The following is a 27693-nucleotide window of genomic DNA, read 5'->3' as shown; positions in this document are numbered from 1 at the left end:
GCCAGTGATCGATAATAAGGAACATCAGATGACAGAGAAAGATCTCATCATATCAGTTACTGTCAGTCGGAGACGTTTGTTCTGGTGAAGTCTGGTGAACTGGCACAGAACACGCACAGGTATCACAAGTCAACAGTTTAGACGAGCACACATGCACCGGGATTTCATGTTGTAAAAAAAAGTTTTTTTGTTTGTTTGTCTGGTAACATTCCTTAAGAGGGAACACAAAATGAAGAAAAAAACTGTTTGTTGATGGAAAAATAAATCATGAAAAACAAAACGGTTTACAGCTAGCATGTGGCACACACAGGCACTTTAAGACACATAATGGCATGTCTTACTGTAATCCATCACAGTTCATCTATTTCCTGTCGCTATGGATGAAACTCAAGACCTCGATATGTGTCCACCTAATGTCACAAGATGAACACTCAATCTCTCAGCTAGTGTGGCAATATCCACCAATCTACATGCATGGGCACACACACACACACACACACACACAAAGCTGGCCTCAAAGATACAGTACAATCTGAATTTCCATTCTTTTCATGTCCAGTATTACTGATGTAGGCATGTATACATGTACAGTAACTAAATATGTGCTTGTGTCATAGTCTGGGGCACGTACAGCAATTCACCCACAGATCTTACAAGCAATGGAGAAGAGAATAAAAATGTCAGTCATAGTATAACAAACTATAAATTCACACATCACACAATTTTGACACAATTTTGTAGGGGACAAAACATGCTCCCCAAGAAAAACAACAACAAAATAATAATTAGTATACATGGTACGAGGGGAAAAAAAGAGAACAAATAATATAAAAAAAACTAAACAATATGCCGGATAAATCCACCATACCCAAGTTCATCACACGAAAGCCTACCCCAGCAAGTCTTCTACGTCTACAATATCCAGCCCTCCCAAGCCCTTTCCAGTAGGCCTAATTGCATGCAAACAAACACCCTCTCCCCTCCCCTCCCCTCCCCTCCCTTCTCTTCTCCCCACACCGTCTCCCATCCCCTCCCTTCTCTTCTCTTCTATTCTCCCCACAGCCACTCCCGTCCCGTCCCCTCTCCTCCCGTCCCCTCCCATCCCCTCCCTTCCCTTCTCTTCTCTTCTATTCTCCCCACAGCCACTCCCGTCCCGTCCCCTCTCCTTAACCATAGACATGTACATCTATGCTCCTAGCTATTACAAGTAGACGGTGATAATGTACAGTGTGTCTCGCTCTCTACACAAAAGGAAGGCCTCTCCAGTATTTGGGGATCTTTCATCCCCCTCTGGTGGATGGGAGGACCAACTGCATGCTATTTTTGTCACCAGTCAATCAAGTCCCCTCTCCTCAACCCCCCTGCCCCACCCCTCCCTCGTTGTGGCAAATTCAGAGAGAGAGGGAGAGAGGGAGAGAGAGATCGGATTGGATCGTTGCGGCTCGATGCAATATCTCATTGGCTGTTGCCGTGGCCGCCGGCTGCTCACTGTGTGACGGGGTAGTCTGGGTATTCGGGGCGGCGCGTCTGGACGATTTTGGGGCGCGGGCGTCTTGCGGCGCCGTCCGCCGCATCCTCCTCCCCCTCCCCGCCCGAGCTGTCCTGCTCGCTCTCGCACACGTGCACCACAACGCTCGGGGTAGTGGGGGTTGCCGTGTGGAGCTCATACTTATCACCTGAGAGACAGAGAGAGGGAGAGAAAGAGAGAGGGAGAGAGAAGGAGAGAGGGAGAGAGAGAGAGAGAGAGGGAGAGAAAGAGAGAAAGAAAGAAAGATAGGGTGAGAGTGAGAGGAGAAAAAGGAAAAAAAAACATTACTTACAGAGTAATTTAGAGTTCTTTTTAAGTATAGCAATAGCACCAATGGGGGTGGGGGGTGGTATCTTTTTGCTAACCCAAAGATAAAGGTTGAAAGGCAAACACACCCCAATAATAAAAAGCTTGATGACTACTTTGTGTCTGCCTATGTCTTTTCCCAGTGTGTGTGTTTCAAAATCCCATGATTGTGATGCCCCAATGTTGACCTGCAGCTTGCACCAATGGTAATAGGTTTAATAATATCATCATTCAATCTTAATTAATCTCTGTAAAGCTTTGGCAACACTACATGAAACGGTCATGGCAAAGCTTTTTCGTGTGTGTGTGTGTGTGTGTGTGTGTGTGTGTGTGTGTGTGTGTGTGTGTGTGTGTGTGTGTGTGTGTGTGTGTGTGTGTGTGTGTGTGTGTACATGTATGTGAGTGAGTTTGTGCTAGAGTTGAAGTGAGGACATGAGACACGAGTCCCACCTGCCCTCCACGATGGATAACAGGTTTGAGCTAGTGGGCATATTGCCCCCCCTGTCCTCCACGATCAGCAATAGGTTTGTGCTTTCCCACAACACTGATAGCGGAATACACAGAAATGCTGCTGGAAAAAGCATGCATCAAATCAGCTCCCTGAATTCAAAGTCAACCCCCAAAAAAGCCTTACTTAATTTCTTAAGTATAAAAGAGGGAGACCACACACACACTCAAAGCCACAGACAGCTCTGCTACTCCTAAAGGTAAGATTACTAGAGATGCACCGGATCCTGATTTTTAGGATCCTGCCGGATCCGGAACCGGATACCGGATCCTACGAAAGGGTTGAAACACATAGCCTACTCACACACGTGGGCCCTTTTTTATCACGTTGGCTCAAACTATTTTGACTTAAAAGCCTCGGCTACCGGATCCTGGATCCTGGAACCGGATCCGGATAGTCTGAAAAACCCCTATTATCCTGCCGGATCCGGAACCGGATCTTGGATCCTGTACATCTCTAAAGCTTACACACGGAAAATGAAGAGTTTAGTCTATAAAGATGAACATGTTGAATGTTAAGGAAGTACTAATGTAGAGAAGCCAGGAACTCCAGCTGCATTAGGCCTACATTTTTTTTAAAATTATTATTTACATTATTAATATTAATTTATATTATTCATAGATATAGAGATATATTTATACATAGATTTATTTAGATTAAATATTAGATTTTTTGTTTGCATTTCATGGTTTTATTTATTTCACTATTTTTGCAACCATGTCAGAAACTCCACCTCTTTCTATTGAACACCCACTACAGTGTAATATTCCCTGCTCTGCAATGAGGTAATCAAAGGCTGTTTAATGTTTTTACAGTGCCGGTATAAAAGAGGGAGACCACACACACACTCAAAGCCACAGACAAACTGCTGCACCCCATTCTACTATCAGGACGTCTGCTACAGCCACTACTACTGCAAGACACAGACGAGGCATTATTAAGGTAAGATAACACATGGAAAATGCTGAGTTTAGCTTATAAAGACTAACATGTTGCATGTTGCAAGTCAGGAACTCTAGCTGCACCACAGCGTTAGACAATGTGCCATGTGTGTCATAAATATTGCAATATTTACATTATTCATACTTTTATATTTTATTTTATTTTATATTATTTACAGATTTTTGTGTGTGTTTCATGATAGCTTATTATTTGTATACCTGTCAGAAACTCCATGTCTTTCTCATGTACATTAACTACAGTGTAATATTCCCTGCTCTGCAATGAGGTAATCAAAGGCTGTTTAATGTTTTTACAGTGAGTTTGAAGATGAGGGCTGCCATCACACTGCTGGTGCTACTGTTCTCCATGTGTGGAGCTCAGACTCAGAGCACCCAGACGGAAGTCAAGGCAGAGAGCCAAAACACTGGGGCTACTGCTGCTGCTGAAGCCCAACAGACAGAGCTGGGAGCTGTGAAGACCAGACTGGCTGCCAGTGAAGCTGAAGTGATGAACCTGAGGAAGGAAGCTGCAGCACTGTTAGCTGATCTGAGGTCAGTAGTTGAGAGAATGGCAGTCCCCAAGAATGAAGAGAACTCCAAGGTGGCATTTTCAGCAGGTTAACTCTGGATACATACACGCAGGAAATACGGACTTGAACTTGGTCTTCACTAAAATCATCACCAATGTCGGTCAGGCCTACAGCAGCAGTACAGGCTTCTTCACAGCTCCAGTCAGGGGGCTCTATTACTTCAGGTTCAGAGTTATGGATTACCCATCTTCAAGATGGCCACATATTAGGTTATCTAAGAATAACAAGCAGGCGATACACCGAGGGGAGGGTTAAACCCCCCTAGGAGACCTGAGAGCTTCCAAAAGTTTTGTCCAATTACAGAGGACGACCTCTGTAAAATAGTCAGGGAAAGTAAGCAGTCTACCTGCAGCCTTGACGCGATCCCCACACATCTGCTAAAAAACATACTTGGTTGCTTAGCAGCACCTTTACTGCAAATTGTTAACACCTCTATGCTTACAGGCATTTTTCCAAGCTCATTCAAAACAGCCATGGTAAAGCCACTCCTAAAAAAGACAAATTTAGATCAGAATTCTTAAAACAACTACAGACCTATATCAAACCTCCCCCTTTATAAGCAAGGTGCTAGAAAAAGTTGCATTTAAACAGCTTAATCAACATCTGGCTGGGAATGATATTTTGGAAAAATTCCAATCAGGCTTTAGAGCCAACCATAGCACCGAAACAGCACTAACCAAAATAATAAGTGATCTTAGGCTCAGCACTGCCGCAAACAAAGTTTCAGCACTTATCCTCCTCGACCTCAGTGCCGCCTTTGACACAATAGACCACAACATACTAATTGACCGCCTTGAATCTTGGGTAGGCTTGTCCGGTCACGTCTTAGAGTGGTTCAAAACATATATTACAGGAAGGCAGTTTTTTGTCACCATCGGAGAACACGTCTCCAACAAGTATGATGTGCCTTTTGGAGTTGCTCAGGGTAGTTGCTTGGGCCCTCTCCTCTTCTCTCTCTATATGTTGCCCCTGGGCTCCATCATCAGAGAGCACAATGTTGATTTTCATAGCTATGCCGATGACACTCAACTATATATCTCTGTCGAGCCTAGCCAAACCTAAATGCATGTCTGCCATCACAGATTGGATGAACAGTAACTTCCTAGAATTAAATGAGGATAAAACTGAAGTGTTGCTCATTGGGCCTAAGGAAAAACGTGCAAAACTCCACTCAAGCCTAGGTGACCTAAGCATACACATTAAAGATAAGGTTACTAGCCTAGGTGTGGTCATAGACTCGGATTTGAGCTTTGAGCCTCACATCAACAAGATAACAAAATCTGCTTTTTTCCATCTTAGAAATGTTAACAAAGTGCGCGGCTTGGCCCCCCGACAAGACGCTGAGAAACTTATTCATGCCTTTGTCACCAGTAGGATAGTGAAAGAATCTGAATAGTGCCCCCAACGACACATAACATTTCAATGTCCATGTATTGTTTGATACGTGTTTGAATAACACTTTTAGTTCCCTTTGTTTATGGCATCAGGATGTACTGAACTTCCCTTCCCCCAAACTGCTGATTTGAAATTACCTATCCATTGCTATTGGCTAAAACTATCACTGTATGTGACATCATCCAATGTGACCTCATTTCCTGTGGAGGTGTTTTTAAGTTCAGCCACTGGCATTGTTCTGCCCTTCTTACCTTCTCTTCTTTGTCTGTACCTGTACCGTTAACACCTCATTGGAGAGAGGGGGTGGGGAGGCCTGTGGACAGGCCTTCGGGGCCTAATGGCCTCCCCTCTCCCTCTCTCAAGCCAATAAACCCTGCATTTCTGAATTCCAACTATTGCATTGGATCTGGTCTTAAATATTAATTAGTAGTAAAACCTAGATACTATCAGATGGAGCTTCGAACCGAGACGATAACATTTGGATTCATGGATTTAAAGAGTGATTTCAGAACTGAGCAACTGAGCTGGTAAGATTTTTTCACTCATTTGGTTGACAGACTGATAAGAACAAAGGCAGTGTGGACATTTTAAATTGTTTCCCCATCTAAGTTACCAAACTGAAGATGTACGTTTAATTGAGGAGAATTTAAAGTTGATTCATCATGAGTGTTTTAAGATAATGCCTGACTGTTTTTATCATATGGACATGGTTGTAAATGTGAATCTCCCAAAAGGCCGAGTCCTGACGAGGACTGGTTACCCAACTCAATGATATTGAGTTGACGTAGTACAGAGTTTATGTTACACTGAAAGTAAATATTTATGTATAAACATACAGAAATCTTTATTTTTTGTTGCAAGCGGCTGTTAGGAGTAGCTTAATAGATCCGTGAATTCTGTCCTAGCAGGAGAATTAGTTATAGAGGCCAAAGTTTTACATATTTTCTCTCTTTTTTCTGACTTAAATTTCTCTCTGTTTTGGGTAAAACTTTGCCTGGTCTAACTGAAACGGCGTCCGACGGGAGCTAGCCAGGACAATTTGATGATTTCTCCGTAGAGTAAGCTTTACTTGACTCTGCTGCGGCCAATGGCTGTGTAGTGCGCATTGTAACCGACCAAATTCGTCCTGAGGACTCTGAATAAGAGTGGGCCCTGATTTTTTTTGTTTACTACACTGAAGTGTTTTTTGATGGGAGACCGAGTGCTGAGCGAGTCTATATGATAACAACAGAAGGACATGATAGTAGTATATCTGAGTACATGAACAGTCTGTCAGCTAGAATGGGTGTAAAATCAAACTTAAGCTCCTAAATTCAGAAATCAGTGCAGTGTTGGAATCAGATGCATGTGTCTGTCTTTTGTTCTTCTTCTGTGTCTGCCATGGCTGTCTTTGTCTCATCCTTTCTTCTTTCAACTAATCCCCATTCCCATGTCCTGATCTAAAGAAATTTGGTCAATGTGTCTATCAGTGGCAACTGCTCAGAGTCAATCAGAATTAGCTGGCCAACTGTAGTAAAAGAGGCAGGGGTGCCTATTTACTAAATACCCATTTTGATTTATTTTGAGCAGTCAATGTCTTGAACTTTTCCCTCCATTTTATCTCTTTGTTTGGGCCCCTTTATTGTGTGTGTGCTGGCCAGTGTGTTTGTATGTTTAACTGTTGAAACCCCCCACACTTTCCCCAAGCTTAACGACCCTGTGACCCCCTCCCCCGATAGGTGTGAGTGTACTGTATGTCTTCTTCAAAGTTAAAGAAAGCTAAAACCAGAGTGCTGACCCTAAGACAAAGAAACTTAACAGAAGCAATGATATTCCCAACCAAAAATTGAATTTGGAAAGATGTATGAATTTCTGCCATGACATTTTATTTTTCACCCTTCTCTTTGTTTGATTTGGTCGTGAGTTCATATCACCCTGTTCACCCATTTGTTGTTTTGGTTTGACAAGAATTTGAGTTGATACATTTTTGCTTTATTTACTGTTCCCTGATTCCAAGTGGGTCTTCTTTGATTATATATTCAAGATGGTTGCTTTTCCCAAATTAATCGTTTTGTGTCTTCTGAAGCAGGCCTGGTGTTGTGGAAGTTAGCTGGCCCACAGCAGTTGTGAGAAGAAAAGCATGGTGGCCTTTTGAGAAACGAAAATCTTGCTAAGTTTAACATCTTGTCGATATACTCAAATGAGTGATTTGTTTGATTTGCCCAGATTTTTTTTGTTTTGTTTAGTTTGGATGATAATTTTGGTAAATACACTTTCATGATAGGCCTACAATGAGAAGTGTTGTTTTATTTTGTGTCAGTCTGCCATAGATACTTTTTAAGCCACTAAACCTTGACTCTAGTGTACAGTCATGCCCCAACTTCGAGACCATCCTCCCATGATTTTTTTTTTCAAGTTTTCATCCAAGATACTGCTTTGCAGTTGCAAGTTTTTTTTTTCCTGTTCTTTGTTTCAGAAACGTGTGCAGTGGCCAAAGAAAGCAAAAAAGAGTCCCCAACGAGTGTGAACCGTGTGTCTCCAAGTGCGAAAGACGGCTGGCGTTGATTACGCAAATGATGTGTTTTGAACAATCTAAACTTACTTTCTGTATTGGCTTGAGGGTTATCTACTGATGGGAATTCCAGTGGTGTGTTGAACTTCTGAGAGGAAAGCAGAAGTTGTGTACCAAGCAATACTATAGTAAGGTTTGCGGTGTTCATGTATGGCGGCATTTCCCAGCCAAACATCTGGAGAGGACAAGATGGTCCTTTGTTTGAGACACATTGGGTGAATAAGCGTGGCACATCTTGGCGGTTATTGTTTTCTCCCTTGGCATTTTTAATTTTTGTTTGTTTGTTTTCCTCTGATTTCTCCAATCTGCTACAGCTGGAATGCCCCACAGATTGGAAAAGGGGGAGAGGATGAGTGAGTTGTTTACTTTCAATGGAGGATGGGTGGTGATCGATTGTACCTATGAGTTAACGTTTGTGAGGCCTGTTGCCTGTCCTTCTTTGCCTGTGCCTGTTGCAGACTGTGTGAAGATAAGTTGACTAACTATGAGTTTGAGATGAAGAATTCGCACAAAAGCAAAGTTATGAGTTAAGATTGAAATTTAAGAGTTTATACGAGGCAAATGTTTTGAATGGACTAGTTTATTTTCTTGTTTTGATTTCAAGGTGTCAAAAGGGGGAGCACCCCTTGCCCATGCTGAGAGATCCCCTTTTCACACCTTCAGTGGCAGACTGACCTGTTGATTTTCTTTTGTTCATTTCAAGGCAACCATTTCAAATTGGAACTTTCTCTGTGTTGTATTTATGTGTCTTTGAAGTTGATGGAAAGGGGGAGACAGTCCCCACGCTGACACATTTTGCCATTTCATTTTATTTTATTCTTGTTTTGATTCTTCCATGTTCTATGAGATCTTCCTGGGTGACACAGATGCTTGTTGTGAACATTGATGTGTGCAGAATAAGGTACTTGAGTGTATGATGCTATCTCTCTTCCCGGTAACGTTCAAGCCATTGACCTGCTCCACTGCCTTGGCCTCTAAGGCCACATTATATGAAGAAGATGGAGCCAGATGAGGAGGAAGAGTACTACAGTTTTTCTTTTTACACTCGTCTGCACACACAACGCGTTTCACATTGCTTTACATGAAGAACTGAATGACATGCGTCACATGAGTCAACTCGTTTGCAATCCTGTCATGACAAAATTCTTACAGTCCATTTCAATTGTCTTCATATCATGCTGCTTATGATAACTTTTTGATGGAACCAATCTCCAGAGTGCTATTTCTCTATATATTTCCAGAGTGTTATGTGGATTACTGTTTTGATATGTTTGTGAAGTATTTTAACTTCAAAAGGGGGACTGAAAGAATCTGAATAGTGCCCCCAATGACACATAACATTTCAATGTCCATGTATTGTTTGATACGTGTTTGAATAACACTTTTAGACTGTGCGATGCCAAATAAAAGTTCCCTTTGTTTATGGCATCAGGATGTACTGAACTTCCCTTCCCCCAAACTGCTGATTTGAAATTACCTATCCATTGCTATTGGCTAAAACTATCACTGTATGTGACATCATCCAATGTGACCTCATTTCCTGTGGAGGTGTTTTTAAGTTCAGCCACTGGCATTGTTCTGCCCTTCTTACCTTCTCTTCTTTGTCTGTACCTGTACCGTTAACACCTCATTGGAGAGAGGGGGTGGGGAGGCCTGTGGACAGGCCTTCGGGGCCTAATGGCCTCCCCTCTCCCTCTCTCAAGCCAATAAACCCTGCATTTCTGAATTCCAACTATTGCATTGGATCTGGTCTTAAATATTAATTAGTAGTAAAACCTAGATACTATCAATAGACTACTGCAATGCTCTCTTCTCTGGTCTCCCAAAAAAATTAATTGACAAATTGCAACTCATTCAAAATTCTGCGGCAAGAATCCTAACAAGAACCAGAATGAGAGAGCACATCTCTCCTGTCTTGGCAGACCTGCACTGGTTACCTGTCTCATACAGAATCGACTTTAAGATTCTGCTCACAGTATTTAAAGCATTAAATGGACTTGCCCCTAGCTATATCTCAGACATGCTCTCTTTTTATGCCCCTGCTCGAGCTCTCAGGTCCACTGATGCCAAGCTGCTAAGGACCCCCACCCCCCCCGCAGAAGAAGATCGGCGACGCCGCATTTGCCTGCTATGCGCCCAAGAGATGGAACGCCCTCCCCATCGAGATCCGATCAGCCACCTCCGTCGACTCCTTTAAGAAGCAGCTGAAGACCCACCTCTTCATCCTTGCCAACTCCTAGCTGCCAAGGCGTCATAGTGTCCCAGCTGCCGCAGCGCCCTTACTACTCGCAACCAGCCCTGGCAGGGGGCTCCCCTAGGTGGCCGCTGGTCTCTGCCTGAGGTTTCTTCCTGACTATAGGGGGTCTTTTTTTCTCAGACTTCACTGAGCTTTTTTTTCCCCCTTACAAACTATGAATCAAGCGAAAGGGAGTTTTTCCTCACCCCTGATGCCACCAGGGGCCGCACCTGAGCGCCCAATCTCTGTGTGACTATCTATGACTCATGATAGGCCCAGCCACTATGGACCTTACACATCTAAGAATCCTGGTCCTATCCTACGTTGACCTTATGACTCTACATTCTCTGTCTATCTCTTCTTCCTCTGCCTTCCTGCTTTTTCTGCCTCTCCTCTATACCTCTCCTTTTAAATCTATCTCTAAAATGTTTTTTTTTTTTTCCATTTGTTAAGCACTTTGAGTTACATGCCTTGTATGACACAGTGCTATACAAATACAATTATTATTATTATTATTATTATATTCTCACACAGTGCATAATGGGTCCAACAAGTTCAAATATATACTAAAACAACAACAATGCAATCATGACATTACCAAGTCTTTTCTCACTAACAGGGTACAGCTGGCCAAGGTGAATGTGAACCTCTCCCAATAACGTTCACATACTTCCTCATTCAGATTTGACATCTGCAACTCTACTTTCAAGTTTAATGTATGCCACTGGTGCTGATGGCTATAACAGGCAGCCTTCCTGTGCAGATGGGATCACTGGCGATTCAATTCATTATTTGCTTTTAAAAAAACCCCTCAAATACATCATAACAACAGTGCTATAACATGGGGTGCTGTGGCACTGCTCACTAAGGCACCCGCCCATATGTGGGCTTCCGTACCCATGGGGACACCGGTTCATGTCTGGCCGGGGTAATTTCCCAACCCTGCCCCATCTCTCTCTCTCCACTTCCTGCCTCCCCTCACACAGTGCATAATGGGTCCAACAAGTTCAAATATATTCTAAAACAACAACAATGCAATCATGACATTACCAAGTCTTTTCTCACTAACAGGGTACAGCTGGCCAAGGTAAATGACACCCTGTCTTTTCCCATTACCACCAATGTTGGAGTTCCCCAGGGTTGCATAAGCTCCCCGAGGTTGTTCACCCTGTATACTTCTGACCGCACCATCAATGTTTCGAATCAATATCTTATCAAATACTCTGTCACCACTACCTTAGTGACCCTAGTCTGCACAAAATCTGATGACCATAATCTGTACCAAAGAAATGTGGACTGGTTAATTGACTGGTGTGATAAAAATTACCTCACCATTAACACAGTGAAGACAGAGGAGGGTATTTTTGGTAAACCTCCCAACCTCCAACTACTTCCAGTAAAAATGTGTGTGTGTGTCTGTGTGTGTGTATGCTAAATCAACAAAAATGCAGCGGGGGAAAAGCATGCAGAGTTCAGTATGTCTGATCAGAGTCCAAAACACCCTGTCATTTTTTTTGTATAAAAGAGGGTGCTATCACACTCAAGATAACAGATGAGTACTACCGCAGCCTCCTTCTGATACTAGTAATACTACTACTACTACTACTGCCATAATAATAATAATACATTTCATTTGGAGCACCTTTCAAGATACCCTAGGAGAATTTACAGGGCAGAAGAGTAATATACCGTAGTAGTACTGCTACCACTACAGCTGCAAGACACAGACTGGTGGTTCATTGAGGTAAGATTTTCTGCAGTAAATGCTGAGTTTGGCTCATAAAGATGAACGTAACACAAACATGATCTGTTGTTTCAATTAATCAATGTCAAACAAGAGAAATGTAGGACTGCCTGTTGTTGGGAATTTCACCTCATATGGGCCTGTTGAAAGTACAGTAGTTCATCATAATAAATGTGGAAAGACATTTTCATCACAATGCAAAATACTACGTATTCTCTCAAAATGGCTAGATCTTCAAAAAAGACAATGTATCCAAGTAAGGTGAGGTTTTTGTTTTTTTTCAAATGTGAACCTTTCTCTCCTAAGAAAACTATAGGAAAGCAAAAATGATTGCCAACCTGTGCTCATTTTGCTGGTAAATTATATTTCTTTCAATGAAATGGGGTATTTTAAGTCTGCTTAATGTTTTGTTTTACAGTCAGTCTGAAGATGAGGGCTGCCATCTCACTGCTGACGCTGCTGTTCTCCATGTGTGGAGCGGAACCTCTGAGCACCCAGACTGAAGTCTCCAAGCAAGTTGACATCTATGCTGAGCTGAAGGAACTCAGAGACATGGTGGTGGAGCAGAGAACCATTCTGAAATCTAATCAGGACGAGCTGAAGAAAATGGAGGCTGAAAACGCAGCAATGAAGCAAAGACTTGTGACCAGTGAGCATAAGGTCGTAGCTCTGGAAAAGGTGACTGCAGCCCAAGAGAAGGAGATTAGAGCAGCACCCAAAGTGGCCTTCTCAGCAGCTCTGAACTCAGGCTACATACAGGCTGGAGCTACTGACTTGAATGTGGTCTTTCCTAGAGTCATCACCAATGTTGGAGGGGCTTACAGCAGTGTGTCTGGCTTCTTCACAGCTCCAGTCAAGGGGGTCTACTACTTCAGGTTCACTGTCAGAGATAATCTAGACTCTCGCTGGATGATCATTTACATGCATAAGAATGGAGAGGTGGTATTGGGGTTGGCTGAGTATGAATCTGATGGTCATCAGTCCTATCTGTCCAGCGGAGTGACTCTGCAGCTGGAGGTGGGAGATAAAGTCAACCTGAAACTTTCAGCAGGCTACAGGCTTTTTGATAGCCAAAATACACACTGTATCTTCAGTGGCTTCCTGCTCTTCCCTCTCTGAATCAAAAACAAGAGTGTTAACATTGCTAGGATATTAAACAAAAGTCCCAGCTTTGTAACACCAATGAAGGCTTGAATAAACAAAATGTGTTGCAATCATCTCTTGTTTTCTATGCACAAATACATTTCTATAATGTGACGTGTGTGCTTGCCCAGGTGAAACAGTAGTACAGTTGAGTATAATAGAAACACGACTGAAGTGTACTTAGCATGTTAAAAGTGCACTCATACTTTTGTGCTAAGAAAAAGTATGTTTACAATGTGCTTATTTGAAGTGTACTTTAAATTACAGTAGATGTAATTAAGTTGCTCTCAAATAAAGTAGATTTGCATACAATTGTCATAGCATACAGCTTTTGCACTTTTTGAAGGCACACTATGATTATACTTCACCCAAATGTCTTCAAAGTGTGATTTTATTAAGTGCATTTGAAGTACATCACTGATAAGTGATTATACTGTACTTTCTTAAGGTGGACCACGATTATATTTCACCAAAATGTCCTCAAAGTGTGATATTACGAAGTGCATTTGAAAAATATTATTATTGTACTATGGAAAGTGCAAAATTCATATTAAGCATGATAAGCATCGTTACCATAATTCAGCGGCACAACAGCACAAGTAGGCCAAATTAGCTAACATAGGCTACACGGCTATAAGGCTCCTTACTCACCTGAGAGAGAGAGAGAGAGAGAGAGAGAGAGAAAGAGAGAGAGAGAGAGAGAGAGAGAGAGAGAGAGAGAGAGAGAGAGAGAGAGAGAGGAGAGAATATGAGAGGGGATGGGGGAGAAAGGGAGGTGAGGCGAAAAGAGGAGAGGAGGAAAGAGAGAGATAGAGAGAGAGAGAGAGAGAGAGCAGAGTTGCCCAGCTGAGGCAGAGAGAGAGAGAAATCCAGAGTAGTTTATTTTATAATGAGTCCTTCTTAAGTAAATATAGGAATAACATAGGCGCCAAATGGGGGTGCAGGGTGGTATGGACCTTTTTTGCTCCCCCAAAGATAAAAGTTGAAAGACAAAAACACCCCAATAATGAAAAGGTTGATCACTGCGTTGTGTCTGTCTGAGCCTTTTTCCAGCGTGTGTGTTTCAGAATTCTATGGCTGTGATCCCCCAATGTTGACCTGCAGCTTGCACCAATGGTAATACATTTAACAATATCATAATTCAATCTTTATTCATCTCTGTAATGCTTTGGCAACACTACATGAAACGGTCATGGCAAAGCTTTTTCGTGTGTGTGTGTGCATGCATGTGCGTATGTGTGCGCACGTGTGTGAGTGTGTGCATGTGTGTGTGTGTGTGTGTGTGTGTGTGTGTGTGTGTGTGTGTGTGTGTGTGTGTCTGTGTGTGTGTCTGTGTGTGTGTGTGTGTGTGTGTGTGTGTGTGTGTGTGTGTGTGTGAGTGTGTGTGTGTGAGTGTGTGCATGTGTGTGAGTGAGTTTGTGCTAGTGGGCATTTATGTGAGAGGTGAAATGAGGACACGAGACACGAGTCCCACCTGCCCTCCACGATCAGCAATAGGTTTGTGCTTTCCCACAACACTGATAGCGGAATACACAGAAATGCTGCTGGAAAAAGCACATAGAGTACAGTATATCTGATCATCGTCCCTGGACTCAAAGTCACCCAAAAACTCCTTACATCATTTCTTTAGCATAAAAGAGGGAGACCAGACACACTCAAAGCCACAGACACCTCTGCTGCACCTCATCCTACTATCAGGACGTCTGCTACAGCCACTACTACTGCAAATAACAGACTGGTCATTCTTGAAGGTAAGATTACACACAGTAAATGCTGAGCTTAGTTTACATGTTAGTGAAGTGAACGTCAGCTGTGCCACAGTGTTAGACAATGTGCTGTCCTTTCTTTTAAATATTATTATATATTATTCATATTCATATTATTTTATTTTACATTAATATATAGTTTTGTTTTTATGTCATTCAAGTGCATAAGTCATTAAAGGGACACTGTGCAGGAAATGGTCAAAAAAGGTACTGCAAAATGTGTTGTCTAAGGTCAAATGTTATCTTTTCATGAAAGTTTACTAAGTAATAAATGAATATTCTATAGTATGGCCCAAGTACAGTCATTTTTGCAGCTAAAAATTGCTATTTCTGGAAATTCAAAATGGCGGACCATGGAGAAGATCCCCCTTTTCATGTATGAAAAATGTTTTTTTTTTCCAGTCATAATGAACATTTAGAATTTGATGGTGGTGATAAGTATTCATGAAAAAGGTAACATTATTGAATGGGTAGCATGAATTCTGAAAATAAACAACTACAAATCTCACACAGTGTCCCTTTCACTCCATGTCTCTCTAACTGTACCACTCTATGGTGTAATACTTCCTTCTCTGCAATGAGGTAATCAAAGGCTGTTTAATGTTTTTTTACATTAACCATGAAGATGAGGGCTGCCATCACACTGCTGGTGCTGCTGTTCTCCATGTGTGGAGCTAAGACTCAAAGCGCCCGGACTGAAGTCCAAACAGAGAGCCAGGACACTGGGGCTGCTGCTACTGAAGTCCAGGCCAAGAGCACTGAGGCTGCTGCTGCTGCTGAGGTCTCTACCCAAGTTGACATCTATGCTGAGCTGAAGGAACTCCGAGACATGGTGACGGAGCAGAGAGTTCTTCTGAAATCCACTCAGGATGGGCTGAAAGAAATGGAGGCTGAAAACTTAGAACTACAGACAGAGCTGGGAGCTGTGAAGACCAGACTGGCAAGCACCGAGACTGAAGTGGAGAATCTGCAAAACCAGATTAAAGCAGCACCCAAGGTGGCCTTCTCAGCAGGTCTGAAGGAAGAATACACACAGGCCGGTAATACTAACTTGAATGTGGTCTTTCCTACAGTCATTACCAATGTTGGACAGGCATACAGTAGTGTGTCTGGCTTCTTCACAGCTCCAGTCAGAGGGGTCTACTACTTCAGATTCACTGTCATGGATAAGCTAGATTCACGCTATATTCACATTTACATGCATAAGAATGGAGAGCTGTTACTACACAGTAAAAAAAGAACTGTTGTTCTTACGGTAGATTGCTGGCAGCAGTGGTTGCCAAAGTCTACCTTTAAACAAATAACGGTATATTTCCTTTTTACATTTTACGGTAAAATTATGGCAGCAGTGGTTGCCAAAGCCTACCGTTAAATAAATAACGGTATTATTATTTTTTACATTTTACGGCAAAATTATGGCAGCAGTGGTTGCCAAAACGTACCATTAAATAAATTACGGTAAAAACGGATTATACTCAGGTGAGTTCAATTATAGAGTTACAATCAGACCGCTGATTGAACTGATTATACTCAGGTGAGTCCAATTATAGAGTTGCAATCACAGACAACTGATTGGACTGATTCAACTCATTGGAGTCCAATAAACATCAACTTAATTAGATACCTAAATAAATGCCCAATTGCCAGATTGTCTAGTGCAGGCAGGTGGACCAGTCTAGTATCATCAATGAAGGGTATGCAAATCCAAGGCCTAAAAATAACCTTAAGGAAAATGAAGGCCAAAGCTAGCGGGGCAAGCAAGCTAACAAACAAGCTAGTTAGCAAGCCATGCAGCCACCCTTACAACGTGACCTGCTAACCGGGCCGGCCAGGCCGGGCCAGGCCGGGCCGGGCCAGGCCAGGCCAGGCGAGGCGAGGGCAGGCCAGCCGGCCAGCCGACCAGCCGGCCTTACAGCCAGCCAGCCAGCCAGCCAGCTAGCTAGCTAGCAACCAGTGAGCAGTACAATGCAACAGTCCCTGTTTAAATACATGTTCAAGTGAACCATGTGACCCGAGTGATGAAGCATTTGACAGGTGCAGGCAGTAAGTTAATCATTGCATGACAGCCCTTAGCACTCAGGTGAGGTCAGGAATTGATTGATAGATTGATTTGGATGGGGTAGAATGACAGTTTCAAATAGACTGGGCTACTTCTAAGAGACTAAATCAAGGGATTACTGTCCCAGGTAGACTTTTTCAGATTATACTAGCCTATAGGTATATTTTACACATTAAATGAGGCTAAACTGTAGGCTGTTACCGGATAAATAATAAGTTACAGTGAATTAATGCAAAATGTGCAAACTGTTGCCATTTGCAGTCCTTAACTGTTGCACAGTTTATTCAGTTGCCAGCTTCATTGTTGTCAAATCTACAACGTGGAGGCACCTGGAGCTAAGCAGACAGGCAATATGTTTTCTGTGGAGTAATTAATATTTAATTCATTATAACCTCCATTGCTTTCTGTTGGGTAGGAGGAATGCAAAAAAAGATATTCTGAATTTTGAAGAGGTTTACTGTGTCAATTTGCCTCTCAATCGAAAACTCTGATGGCAAAGCCTCAAAGTCCAATAAGGGAAAAAAATATTGTGGTGGAGAATTTTTCGCAGGATGAACTAGAACACATGCAAAGGGGTGTACTCTAAGTTAATACTCATTGATGGCTACTAATCAAATAGCGTGTTGACATCAAACTCTGCCTGTTACAACCAGCCTATCAGTGGTTTGACAAGTTACACCTGGAACAAGTGCAATCACAAGAGATCTATTGGACTAAACAGAGTTCTTTGTCTGTTGGTTCACAATTTGGTTCACTAACAGAGGATTGAGTTTGGTTCACTTATAGGGGACTCAACAAAAATGGCTGCTCATGTTGCTAAAACATTTGGAAATTGGGGAGGCGTGTTTTCATAACTCTCTAGGGAGTTAAACATTAACTCTCTAGCTCTCTTAGCTCAACAACTCGGATCCAGAGGAGTCAAATAACACTCTGTAGTGTTGCTACAACTCTTGATGTTTAGATTTTGGCTGAACACCAGTCTAACTCTGATCAATCTAACTCTGACAGATTAGCTGTGTACATATGTGTACACCAGTGAAAAATAAAGTCATGTACCGTTTCTTGACTACTTCATCTTCACTTAACGGTATTTTCCAATATTTTCTTTTCAGTGAACAGTTCAGTATTTTCTACATATTGACACCAGTGAAAAGTAAAGTTATGTACCGTTTCTTGACTACTTCATCTCACTTAACGGTGTTTTCCAATATCTTCGTTTACAGAGAACAGTCCAGTATTTTCTACATATGACACCTGTCAAAAATGAAGTTATGTAGCGCTTTTTGACTAAATAGTGGCTTGCCATATTTAGTACAGAGATAAACTGTTTTACATTTTACGGTCACTGACTGTTGCAATTTGACATTTTTTTGCCGTAATTTCAACAGGCATTTTTTACAGTGTAGGGTTGGCTGAGTATGAATCTGATGGTCTATACCACTATCTGTCCAGTGGTGTGACTCTGCAGCTGGAGGTGGGAGATAAAATCAATATGGTACTCAGAGCAGGTGGCAGGCTCTATGATACTACAAACAAGAATAACATATTCACTGGCTTCCTGCTCTTCCCTCTCTGAATCAACAATTGTGTAAAAATCGCTAGGATGTTAATCAAATGTCTCAGCGTTGTAACAACAGGAAAGGCCTAAATGAAGAGAATGTGTTGCAAATATCTCTTGTTGTCTGTGCATTAAATCATTTTTTCCCCTATAATGTGGACTGTGTGTGTGTGCATATGATTGTGTGTGCGATGCGTGCGTGTGTGGGCATTTGTGTTAGAGGTGAAATGAGGACATGAGACAGTCCCACCTGCAGTGCATGATGGGTAACAGGTTTGAACTAGTGGGCATATTGGGGTTGGGCGAGTATGACACAGATGGTAAACTGTCTTAGGTGTCCAGTGGTGTGACTCTGCAGCTGGAGGTGGGAGATGAAATCAACTTGGTACTCCCAGCAGGATACAGACTCAATGATAACATGTACAATCACTGCACCTTCAGTGGCTTTTTCTCCTGTTTCCTCTTTGAATCATCAACAATTGTGTTAAACATCTTGAAAGAGTCATAATAAAAAGCTATTCACGAGCTTTGAAACAGGCATGGCTTAAATAAAGGAAATGTGCTGATGTCTGTAGTTTGTGTTGTCCTGTCTTGTGATGTGTTGTACCGCAAATTGTCTTTTAGCGGACATTAACTTTTGTGATAGATTAGTTCCTGCTACAGTATTTGGTTAAATCAAAGGCAGAAGAGTAAACGGAGGGGGAAAATCCAAGTGGTAATTACCCATTTGGACACTGACACATTTACCCTCAAAAATAAAAACTGTTACTCATTAAGTGGGACAGGTCGGGCTTCATGTCATTTCACTGCACGCACGCACACACACGTGCCCTCCCACGCACATGCATGCATGCACACACATGCACGCATGCACACGTTTCATGGTATTTGAGGGCCCTAGACAAAGAGGGATTTGGGGCCCTTTTTTCTCTTTAAACAGACTGCCGTGAAGACTGAAGTGAGAAACTTGACCAATGAAAATACAACTCAAGATACACAGTTGACAGCCATGAGGACCAGTTTGGCAGTCTCTGAGGCTGAAGTTGGGAATCTGGAGAAGATTGCAGACAAGTCCAAGGTGGCATTCAGGTCTGAAAAACTCAGGACAGATACAGGCTGGGAGTAATAACTTGAACTTGGTCCTAATAACTTGAACTTGGTCACCAATTGTGGCCCTAAAGCAGCACAGCTTCTTCACAGCTCCCGTCAAGAGTGCTCTACTACTTCAGATTCACAGTCGTAGATGACCCGAGTCCTTCCTTGATGATTTTTAACATGTTTAAGAAAGGACGGCGTGCCGTCTTGTTAGGCGATCTTGAATCACAAGGTCACATGAGTACCCCACCTGACACTCCAGCCAAAATGCAAAAAATTTAATTCGGGTCAGTCGGGCCCCAAAGTGCCTGATCTCACGTGAAATTACCTGTAGTTAACATGGCACTTCCCGCAGACAACAGGGTCTATGATATCATTTTTACTCTTCATTCATCCTTGATTATGTCAGTCAATTTAAGTCACAAAGTGATGCTTTTTATGTTGTTTGAAAATTAGCTCTAAAAATTACACAAACAACATGGAACACAATCACTGTCTGAGTATGATTTATGAGATATTAAAATGTCAAATGTTGATGTTAAATGTTAAATGTTAAATATTTATTTGTACTGTATTTATTATTGACCACTTATTGTTACCAGTCCATCACTGTTATCTGTCATGTCTTGCACTTTATGTCAGTCTGTAAAATGTCAGTCTTGTATATGTCTGTCCTGGCATGGTATAGAGAGAAAACATAATTTCATTTCCCTTGTATGTCTTGGGCATATGAAGAAAGTGACAATAAAAGCTGACTTGACTAAAAAATTGAATATCAAAAAAGCTATATTTTGAAACAGCCAATACATTGTCCAAGCCTAGCCTGCAATGTCTGAAATGTTGGCTTTGATTATTGAGTCATTTCGGTGCAACTTGAAGATTGTGAGTAATGTGACTTGAAGCTTGAAATTATTTGTAGTAAAATAGTAAGTTAGTAAGTAAGTAAGTTAGGGTAATGTTAGTGGATATTACTGGATATGCCTCACAAGCTGTGTGTGTGTGTGTGTGTGTGTGTGTGTGTGTGTGTGTGTGTGTGTGTGTGTGTGTGTGTGTGTGTGTGTGTGTGTGTGTGTGTGTGTGTGTGTGTGTGTGTGTGTGTGTGTGTGTGTGTGTGTGTGTGTGTGTGTGTGTGTGTAGCTGAACCTGTCCTACTTGAGGAATAGTTTTTATTCTAAGGGTCAGAGTGTTAAGACACTTGGGGAGAAAATGGGGAATTCCCCCTTTGGATTTTCTCCATCCTCCGTTTCCTCTTCTGCCTTTGATATAACGGAATACTGTAGGAGGAAGTTCACCACGATAAACTCCAAACACATTACATACACATTATATTACACCTGGACAATGACGGAAGACATTTGGACATTGCACACCACAATCTACCTGGAAGCTCAGCCTGCCCCAAAGCCCTTGTAAACACTCAAGTATAAAAGAGGGTGATCACACTCTCAAAATCACAAGCAATACTGCTACACACTACTTCTACAATCAGCCTTACGACTACAGCCACTGCTACTGCTAAGGACGGACAAAGTGCTCTTAAAGGTAAGGTTTTAGCCAATTGGAGCCAATTTTGGTCCCCTAGGGGAAATTCTTTCTCTGCACTTTATCCCATTTGGACTACACAGTAAAAACTTACAAGGATTTCAGAGTAATTTACTGTGAAATCTCACAGTTAATTACTCTGATGTTCTGGTACACTATGCTACTGTGATGGTCACACGGCACACAGCAAATTAGTTTGAAATCATTGTATCACTTGCCATTTCTCACCTAACTTGCACATCACAGTATTGCACTGTGCTCTTCAAGGATAACCAGCATGCCAAAGTGATAAAGTAGGAAACATCACAGTTAACTACTGTGTGGGCGGAGTATCTATTGAATTATTAGTGCATTGGGGCACAACTTCAGTCATAGACAGGTTGGGCTCTTCATTACAATCACACCTTTCATTGACATTTTCAGCAAATTATTTCATTCTTAATGTCTTGTGGTATACATGTATACACCCATCATCAGTTGACTACGTGTTCCCCACTCTCTGTCAAATAACAGGAGAATGAGCTTTTATATATTGGGAGATATACATGACCATCTTCATGACGGTGGGAATATGGTCATTTTTCTTGTGTACCACTTTAAATAGTACAACCCCTACAATAAACTCAGAATATAACAAGGAGTAATATTTTGAAGCACACTTAAGATATTCCATCCAGATAAATGGCTCTCCATAAGTGCATTGCATGATGGGACACGATCTGAAGCCCATATGTCCTAAGCCCCTCCCCCTCAGGTTGTACATATTGACATGAGGAAGTGAGAAAAAAGGAGATGACCAAGCATGGGAAGACATGTAGCAAACAAGAAGTTGATGACTAAATAGTTTGCTGTAAATGTCCATGAACTCTCTGAAGGCCCAGGTTGTGCTATGTGGCAGCCTTGGCCTAATGGTTAGGGAGGTGGACTTAAGTTCAGTGAGTTGCAGGTTCATATCCCTCCAAACCCTACATTGCCCAAGGGACAGCAACCAACATTGTATAATTGTGTATCACTTTGAGTAAAGGCGTCAGCCCTCAACCCAACTGACATGCCTTCCCATTGAACTTTCGCCTACTTCAAGTGTGTAACAATATCTTACTGTGAACTCACAGGGAGTTACTGGCTACTAATTGCATTCATTTCACAGTAACATACTGTGACATTCTGCCATAATTTGTTACTGTGAAATCCAGAGAGACTTTTCGTCATATCACAGTTAACTACTGTGCTGTTATAACAGGTGTTTAGCGGCTCTTTGGCTGGCTAGCTGACAACTGACTCTTTTGGTTGGCCGGTGGACTGGTTTGTTGGCTGGCTAGCTATTTAGTTGGTAGTGAGTATTATGGTGGCAGGTATCCTTTTTGGAGTGTTGCTTACTTGATCAAGAACTTTCAGGTTTGTCTAATTATGCTCAGCCAGAGTATTCTATGCACACTGGTTAATGTACTATCATCCAGGAGACTACAACTATCAAATGGTAATAATAGTGCATAAATTGCAGATACTTGAGTTTCTCTGTGGTTATGGATAGTACGGTCTATCAATTCAATAGAGCAGTGCGATGGACTGGTTCCATGCCACAGTTGTCTCAGTCATGGTGGGGAATGGGAGGTGCCACAATAATATGGTAGCTACCTCTTTTGTGGTGATGAATGGAGGGGCAGGATCATGGTAGTGTGGGTAGGGTGACAGTAACTTACTGTGGTGTGGCCACAGTAAACTACTGTGAGAAGATCACAGTAAACTGTGAGGATGGCCACAGTAAACTACTGTGAAATGAATGCAATTAGTAGCCAGTAATTCCCTGTGACATCACGGGAATATTTTTTACTGTGTAGTGAATCACATTGAAGTACACACTCTAGTCCGTAGCAGTGGGCTGCCTGCTGAGCGGCGCCCAGGGAGCAGTGTGGGGGTTAAGTGCCTTGCTCAAGGGCACTTCAGCCGTGTTCCGGTCGGGCATTGAACCGGCCAACCCAGTGCTCTAACCACTGAGCCACGGCTGCCCTGAAGAGCTCAATTTATAAAGACTAAATGTATAGTCTAATGCAACATGTTAGTGAAATGTTCATGCAAACATGATGGAAACTCTTTATTTCACTACACTACAGACTTAGACAATGCATTTTTTTTCTCGATATACAGGTACATCACTTCACCGCTTGTTAATGTAAGCAAGTGAGGATGGTGTTTGGAGACTTGCGAGCGTCCCCCTCCAAACATTATGGTGGTTACCTTGTTCTGAACAGAAAGTATACTAAGAATACAAAGCAACATTGAAAAACATTTGCCAATGGGGGAGGATCTGACAAAACTAATGAGCAAAATAGCGGCAGTGTTAAAACATTTCCATCATTATTATAATATAACATTATAGTTTTATCAAATGGAATATGTATTTTTTTATTTATGTTACTTGATTTATTCCAATATCTAATTTGTTCAATTGTTTCGTTTTTTTTTGTTTTCTTTTACAGTGACTTTGAAGATGAGGACTGCCATCACACTGCTGGTGCTGCTGTTCTCCATGTGCGGAGCTCAGACTCAGAGCACCCAGACTGAAGTCCAGACAGAGAGCCAGAGCACTGGGGCTGTTTCTGCTACTGAATTCTCTAGGCAAGTTGACATCTATGCTGAGCTGAAGGAACTCAGAGACATGGCGATGGAGCAGAGAGACCTCCTTGATTCCACTCAGGATGAAGTGAAGAAAATGGAGTCTGAAAACGCAATACTACAGACAGAGCTTGCAGCTGTGAAGACCAAACTGGTGAGCACCGAGACTCAAGTGGAGAATCTGCAGAACCAGATTAATGCAGCACCCAAGGTGGCCTTCTCAGCAGCTCTGAAGGAAGAATACACACATGCTGGTGCTACGGACTTGAATGTGGTCTTCCCCAGAGTCATCACCAATGTTGGGCAGGCCTACAGCAGTATGTCTGGCTTCTTCACAGCTCCTGTCAGGGGGGTTTACTACTTCAGATTCACCGCTATGGACATACTACAGTCACATTGGATGGTTATTCACATGCATAAAAATGGAGAGTTGGTTATGGGGTTGGCTGAGTATGAATCTGATGGTTCACAGTCCTATTTGTCCAGTGGCGTGACTCTGCAGCTGGAGGTGGGAGATGTAGTAAATATGGTTCTCCCAGCTGGCCGCAACCTCTATGATAATTTTAAAAAGCACACCAGCTTCAGTGGTTTTCTGCTCTTCCCTCTCTGAATCAACTACACTAGTGTTGAATTTACTAAACCACTTTCCAGTTTTGTAACACCAGACAAGGCTTCAATAAAGAAAATGTGTTTGAAATGTCTCTCTTGCTTCTTAGAATTTCTATAATGTGTGACAACATGCGTGTGTGACAACATGTGTGTGAATGAGTGAGGGTGGGAAGGGAGAGGTAGACGTGACTGTGTGCCTGCCTGTGTGAATGTGTCCTGTGTTATTTGGTTCAGGTTTAGCGACGGTGCAGGGAAGGTCAAAGTTGATGACGGGTGTAAATAAATGGCACATATAAATGGCACAGAGCAGGTCATAGTATATGATGGGCGTAACATACAGTGTGTGTGTGTCTGTGTGTGTGTGTGTGTGTGTGTGTGTGTATGTGTTTTGCCTGGGTTAGTTTTGGGTTAGTTTGGCGATGGCACAGAGCAGGGTCCTGATATACAGTATGTGTGTGTGCGTGTGTGTGTGTGTGTGTGCGTGTGTGTGTGTGTGTGCGTGTGTGTGTGTGTGTGTGTGTGTGCGTGTGTGTGCGTGTGTGCGCGCGCGCGTGTGTGTGTGCGTGCAGTAATTTTAAAAAGCAAACCACATTCAGTGGTTTTCTGCTCTTCCCTCTCTGAATCAACAACAATAGTGTTGAATTTACTAAACCATTTTTCTGTTTTGTAACACCAGGCAAGGCTTCAATAAAGAAAATGTGTTTGCAATGTCTCTCTTGTTTTTCGAGACCTTATAATGTGTATGTGTGTATGTGCTTGTGTGCGTGTGTGTGTATGTGTGTGTGTATGTGTGTAAGTGAGAGTGAGTGAGGATGGAAAGTGGGAGGCAAAAAAAAAACAGACGAAGAGAGAGGTGTGTGAGCGTCCAGTATTGACAAAACAAGAGCAAGTCCAAGGATATGACGGGCGCAATATACAATGTGTGTGTGTGTGTGTGTGTGTGTGTGTGTGTGTGTGTGTGTGTGTGTGTGTGTGTGTGTGTGTGTGTGTGTGTGTGTGTGTGTGTGTGTGTGTGTGTTCTGTCTTACCTGGCCCGAGTTTGGCGATGGCACAGAGCAGGTCGTAGTTGATAACGGGCGTGGCGTCCTGAGCTTGCTGCCAGCCGACCGGAGGAGAGGGGGGCGGAGACAGCAGGAACTGCTTATCAGGCTTAGGGGGCTCCAGGCGAGGACTTCCTATATGGACAGACTACAGAGAGAGATATGGGGGAGAGAGAGAGAGAGAGAGAGAGAGAGAGAGAGAGAGAGAGAGAGAGAGAGAGAGAGAGAGAGAGAGAGAGATGTGAGGGAGAGAGAGAAGGGCAGTGACCATTAACTTGTACTAGGGATGCAAACGATTAATCGACTTCAATCATTTAGCAATCATCATTAGTGAAATTGCAGAGGAGACAACAAGCATCAGTATACTGTAGATATGTTACACTTACAGTGCTGCATATAAATTATCTATCAATGTGATTTTCTTCAATTAAGGTGAAAAAGGTAAAATAATAACATCAAATAATAACATAAAAACGCAACACTTCACCACACAATCCTGTGACGCATAATAATTGTGGAGAGAGAAGAGTGGATGGGATGCTGTCTGGGTGACGTAGCAAATAGCAATCCTTTAAGTAAAGTAGGGCAGGAGAACAGGCCAATTAGCCTACATAAAGGAAACAGCACTGGTGAATGGAGTGGAAGCTTCAAGAAAACAACAAACTATGAAAAACACATCAATCATTAACCACAAAATAACAGCCTGTTAGTTTGCTTTCTCCCTCCATCCATTCATTCATGCATTCATTCATTCAGGCAACAAAACAACCCAGTCCTTGAAGAGTGTTAGTCATGCCCGACACTTCAGCAGAGGGAATAATGGAGACAAAGGGGCCCTTCAATCAGCCCTTCAGCGTCGAGGGGTAAAAATAAAGCATTTAGTCTCTGAAGACGACGGAGGAGGCTCTGACAAGGAAAAAGGCCAAGAGGAACTTCAGTCTCGTAGTGTAAAAATAAAAGCATCTCTAATAATAATAATATAATCTCTCTAGACACTAGACTGCATTTAGCCCCACTGGAGGCAGGAGGAGAGACAGGAAACAGGGGAAGAGGAGGCGAAGGAAAAGAGGAAGGAAGAGAGGAAGGAAGGAAGAGAGGGAAGAGTCTGAGGTAAATAATCGATCGATTTAATCTAAAATTCACATAATCGATTCACAGGGCACAAAATCGATGTTTTGGTTCTTTTTGTTTAATTTAGGTATATGGAAAATACCCAGTAGGTATGAGTCAATTAGGCCTAGGCCTACTTATTACAATTTGGCAATCTGTTAACACAGTGACATTTTTATATAAAAATAGGCAACAGCATCTTTTCGGGGAAATCCTTGCACCAAGAAGGGAACGGATTGAATCGATTCGGAATGAATCGAATCGAATCAAATCAAATCAAATCGTGATTAATCGATTCAAAGCCCTAAGAATCGAAATTGAATCGATACAGGAACATGGCTGCGATACCCAGCCCTAATGAGGTGAAAGTGGAGACTGCAACAGGGAGGTGTATAAGATAAAGGGCTTTAGCCGCTCTCTCTGTGAAGACCAGAGGCTCTTCAGGGTTCTGGGCTAAAATACTGGTATTTAGGTGCTGTTTCCACGTAACAGGATATTTTTTTTAGCAGGGTATTTTTTCTCCTGTTTAGGTGTAAAAGCAACATGTGGATAAAAATACATCCTCCATTGAAACAAATGCATTTCAGCCCCCTAAATGGATATTTTTTTCTCCTGCTTTTTTTTATATCTGGATTTTAAATATCTGCTACGTGGAAACTGAAGGCCAAAACCAATGCGAAACCAATGCAACCAGGAGAAAAAAATATCCACATATAAAAATATCCAGCTACGTGGAAACAGCACCTTAGTCTCCCTCTCTCTTGCCGACTTCAGAGGCAGACACAGGAGAGAGAGGGACAGGTGAAGGAAGAGATAGACGGGGGTAGAGGTCCTGAGACATCAGTGTTCGGAGGTAAAAAAAAAAAAAAGCATTCAGCTGTATGTGTGTGTGTGTGTGTGTGTGTGTGTGTGTGTGTGCGTGTTTGTGTGTGATTACCTGTGCGAAGTAGAGTCGTACTTCCTTGCCCTGGAAGGAGGTCTTGTGCAGGGCTGCTCTGGCCTCGGCCGCTGCCAGCGCGTCGCTGAAGTTCACCCGCACGCGCCGGAAACTCTTAAAGAACTGGAAGGAGGCCTCAGGGTCGTAGGCACGGAACAACTCCTCAAAACTCGCCTGCAGAGAGAGAGAGAAGGAGGGAGAGAAGAGAGAGAGAGAGAGAAGGAGGGAGAGAGGGGGAGGAAAGGAGGGAGAGGGGGGAGAGAAGGAGGGAGAGAGAGAGAAGGAGGGAGAGAGGGGGGGAGGAGAGAGGGAGGGAGGGAGTAAGGGAGTGAGAGAGAGAAGGAACAAGGGAATAAGGGAGGAGGGATGGCAGAGAGAGAGAGAGAGAGATGGGGAGAGGAGGGAGAAAGAGAGAGAGATGG

General features: G+C 42.5%; 2 protein-coding genes across 2 annotated transcripts in view; one reads left to right on the top strand and one right to left on the bottom strand.

Annotated features, from left to right (window-relative positions):
* Positions 1-1117: 1117 nt before the first annotated feature.
* The window catches only part of rcan1a (regulator of calcineurin 1a), a 36326-nt gene continuing 9750 nt past the window's right edge, over positions 1118-27693 (bottom strand). Inside the window, exons 2-4 of the mRNA XM_063212990.1 lie at positions 27272-27445; positions 25213-25372; positions 1118-1676 (exon numbers count right to left, since the gene is read on the bottom strand). Of these exons, the coding sequence (XP_063069060.1) occupies positions 1486-1676; positions 25213-25372; positions 27272-27445 (525 nt within the window). The 3' untranslated portion in view covers positions 1118-1485. The remainder of the gene's footprint in view (positions 1677-25212; positions 25373-27271; positions 27446-27693) is intronic.
* LOC134460618 (complement C1q-like protein 4) lies at positions 11611-13449 on the top strand. Its single transcript, XM_063212988.1, has 2 exons — positions 11611-11799; positions 12218-13449. The coding sequence occupies exon 2, from the start codon at positions 12229-12231 to the stop codon at positions 12916-12918; it is 690 nt and encodes a 229-aa protein (XP_063069058.1). The 5' UTR covers positions 11611-11799; positions 12218-12228; the 3' UTR covers positions 12919-13449.

Source organism: Engraulis encrasicolus, chromosome 13, assembly GCF_034702125.1.
Source record: "Engraulis encrasicolus isolate BLACKSEA-1 chromosome 13, IST_EnEncr_1.0, whole genome shotgun sequence".
Classification (NCBI taxonomy): domain Eukaryota; kingdom Metazoa; phylum Chordata; class Actinopteri; order Clupeiformes; family Engraulidae; genus Engraulis; species Engraulis encrasicolus.
Note: the sequence above shows the minus strand (reverse complement) of the source record. Positions and strands in the feature narration are given on the sequence as shown.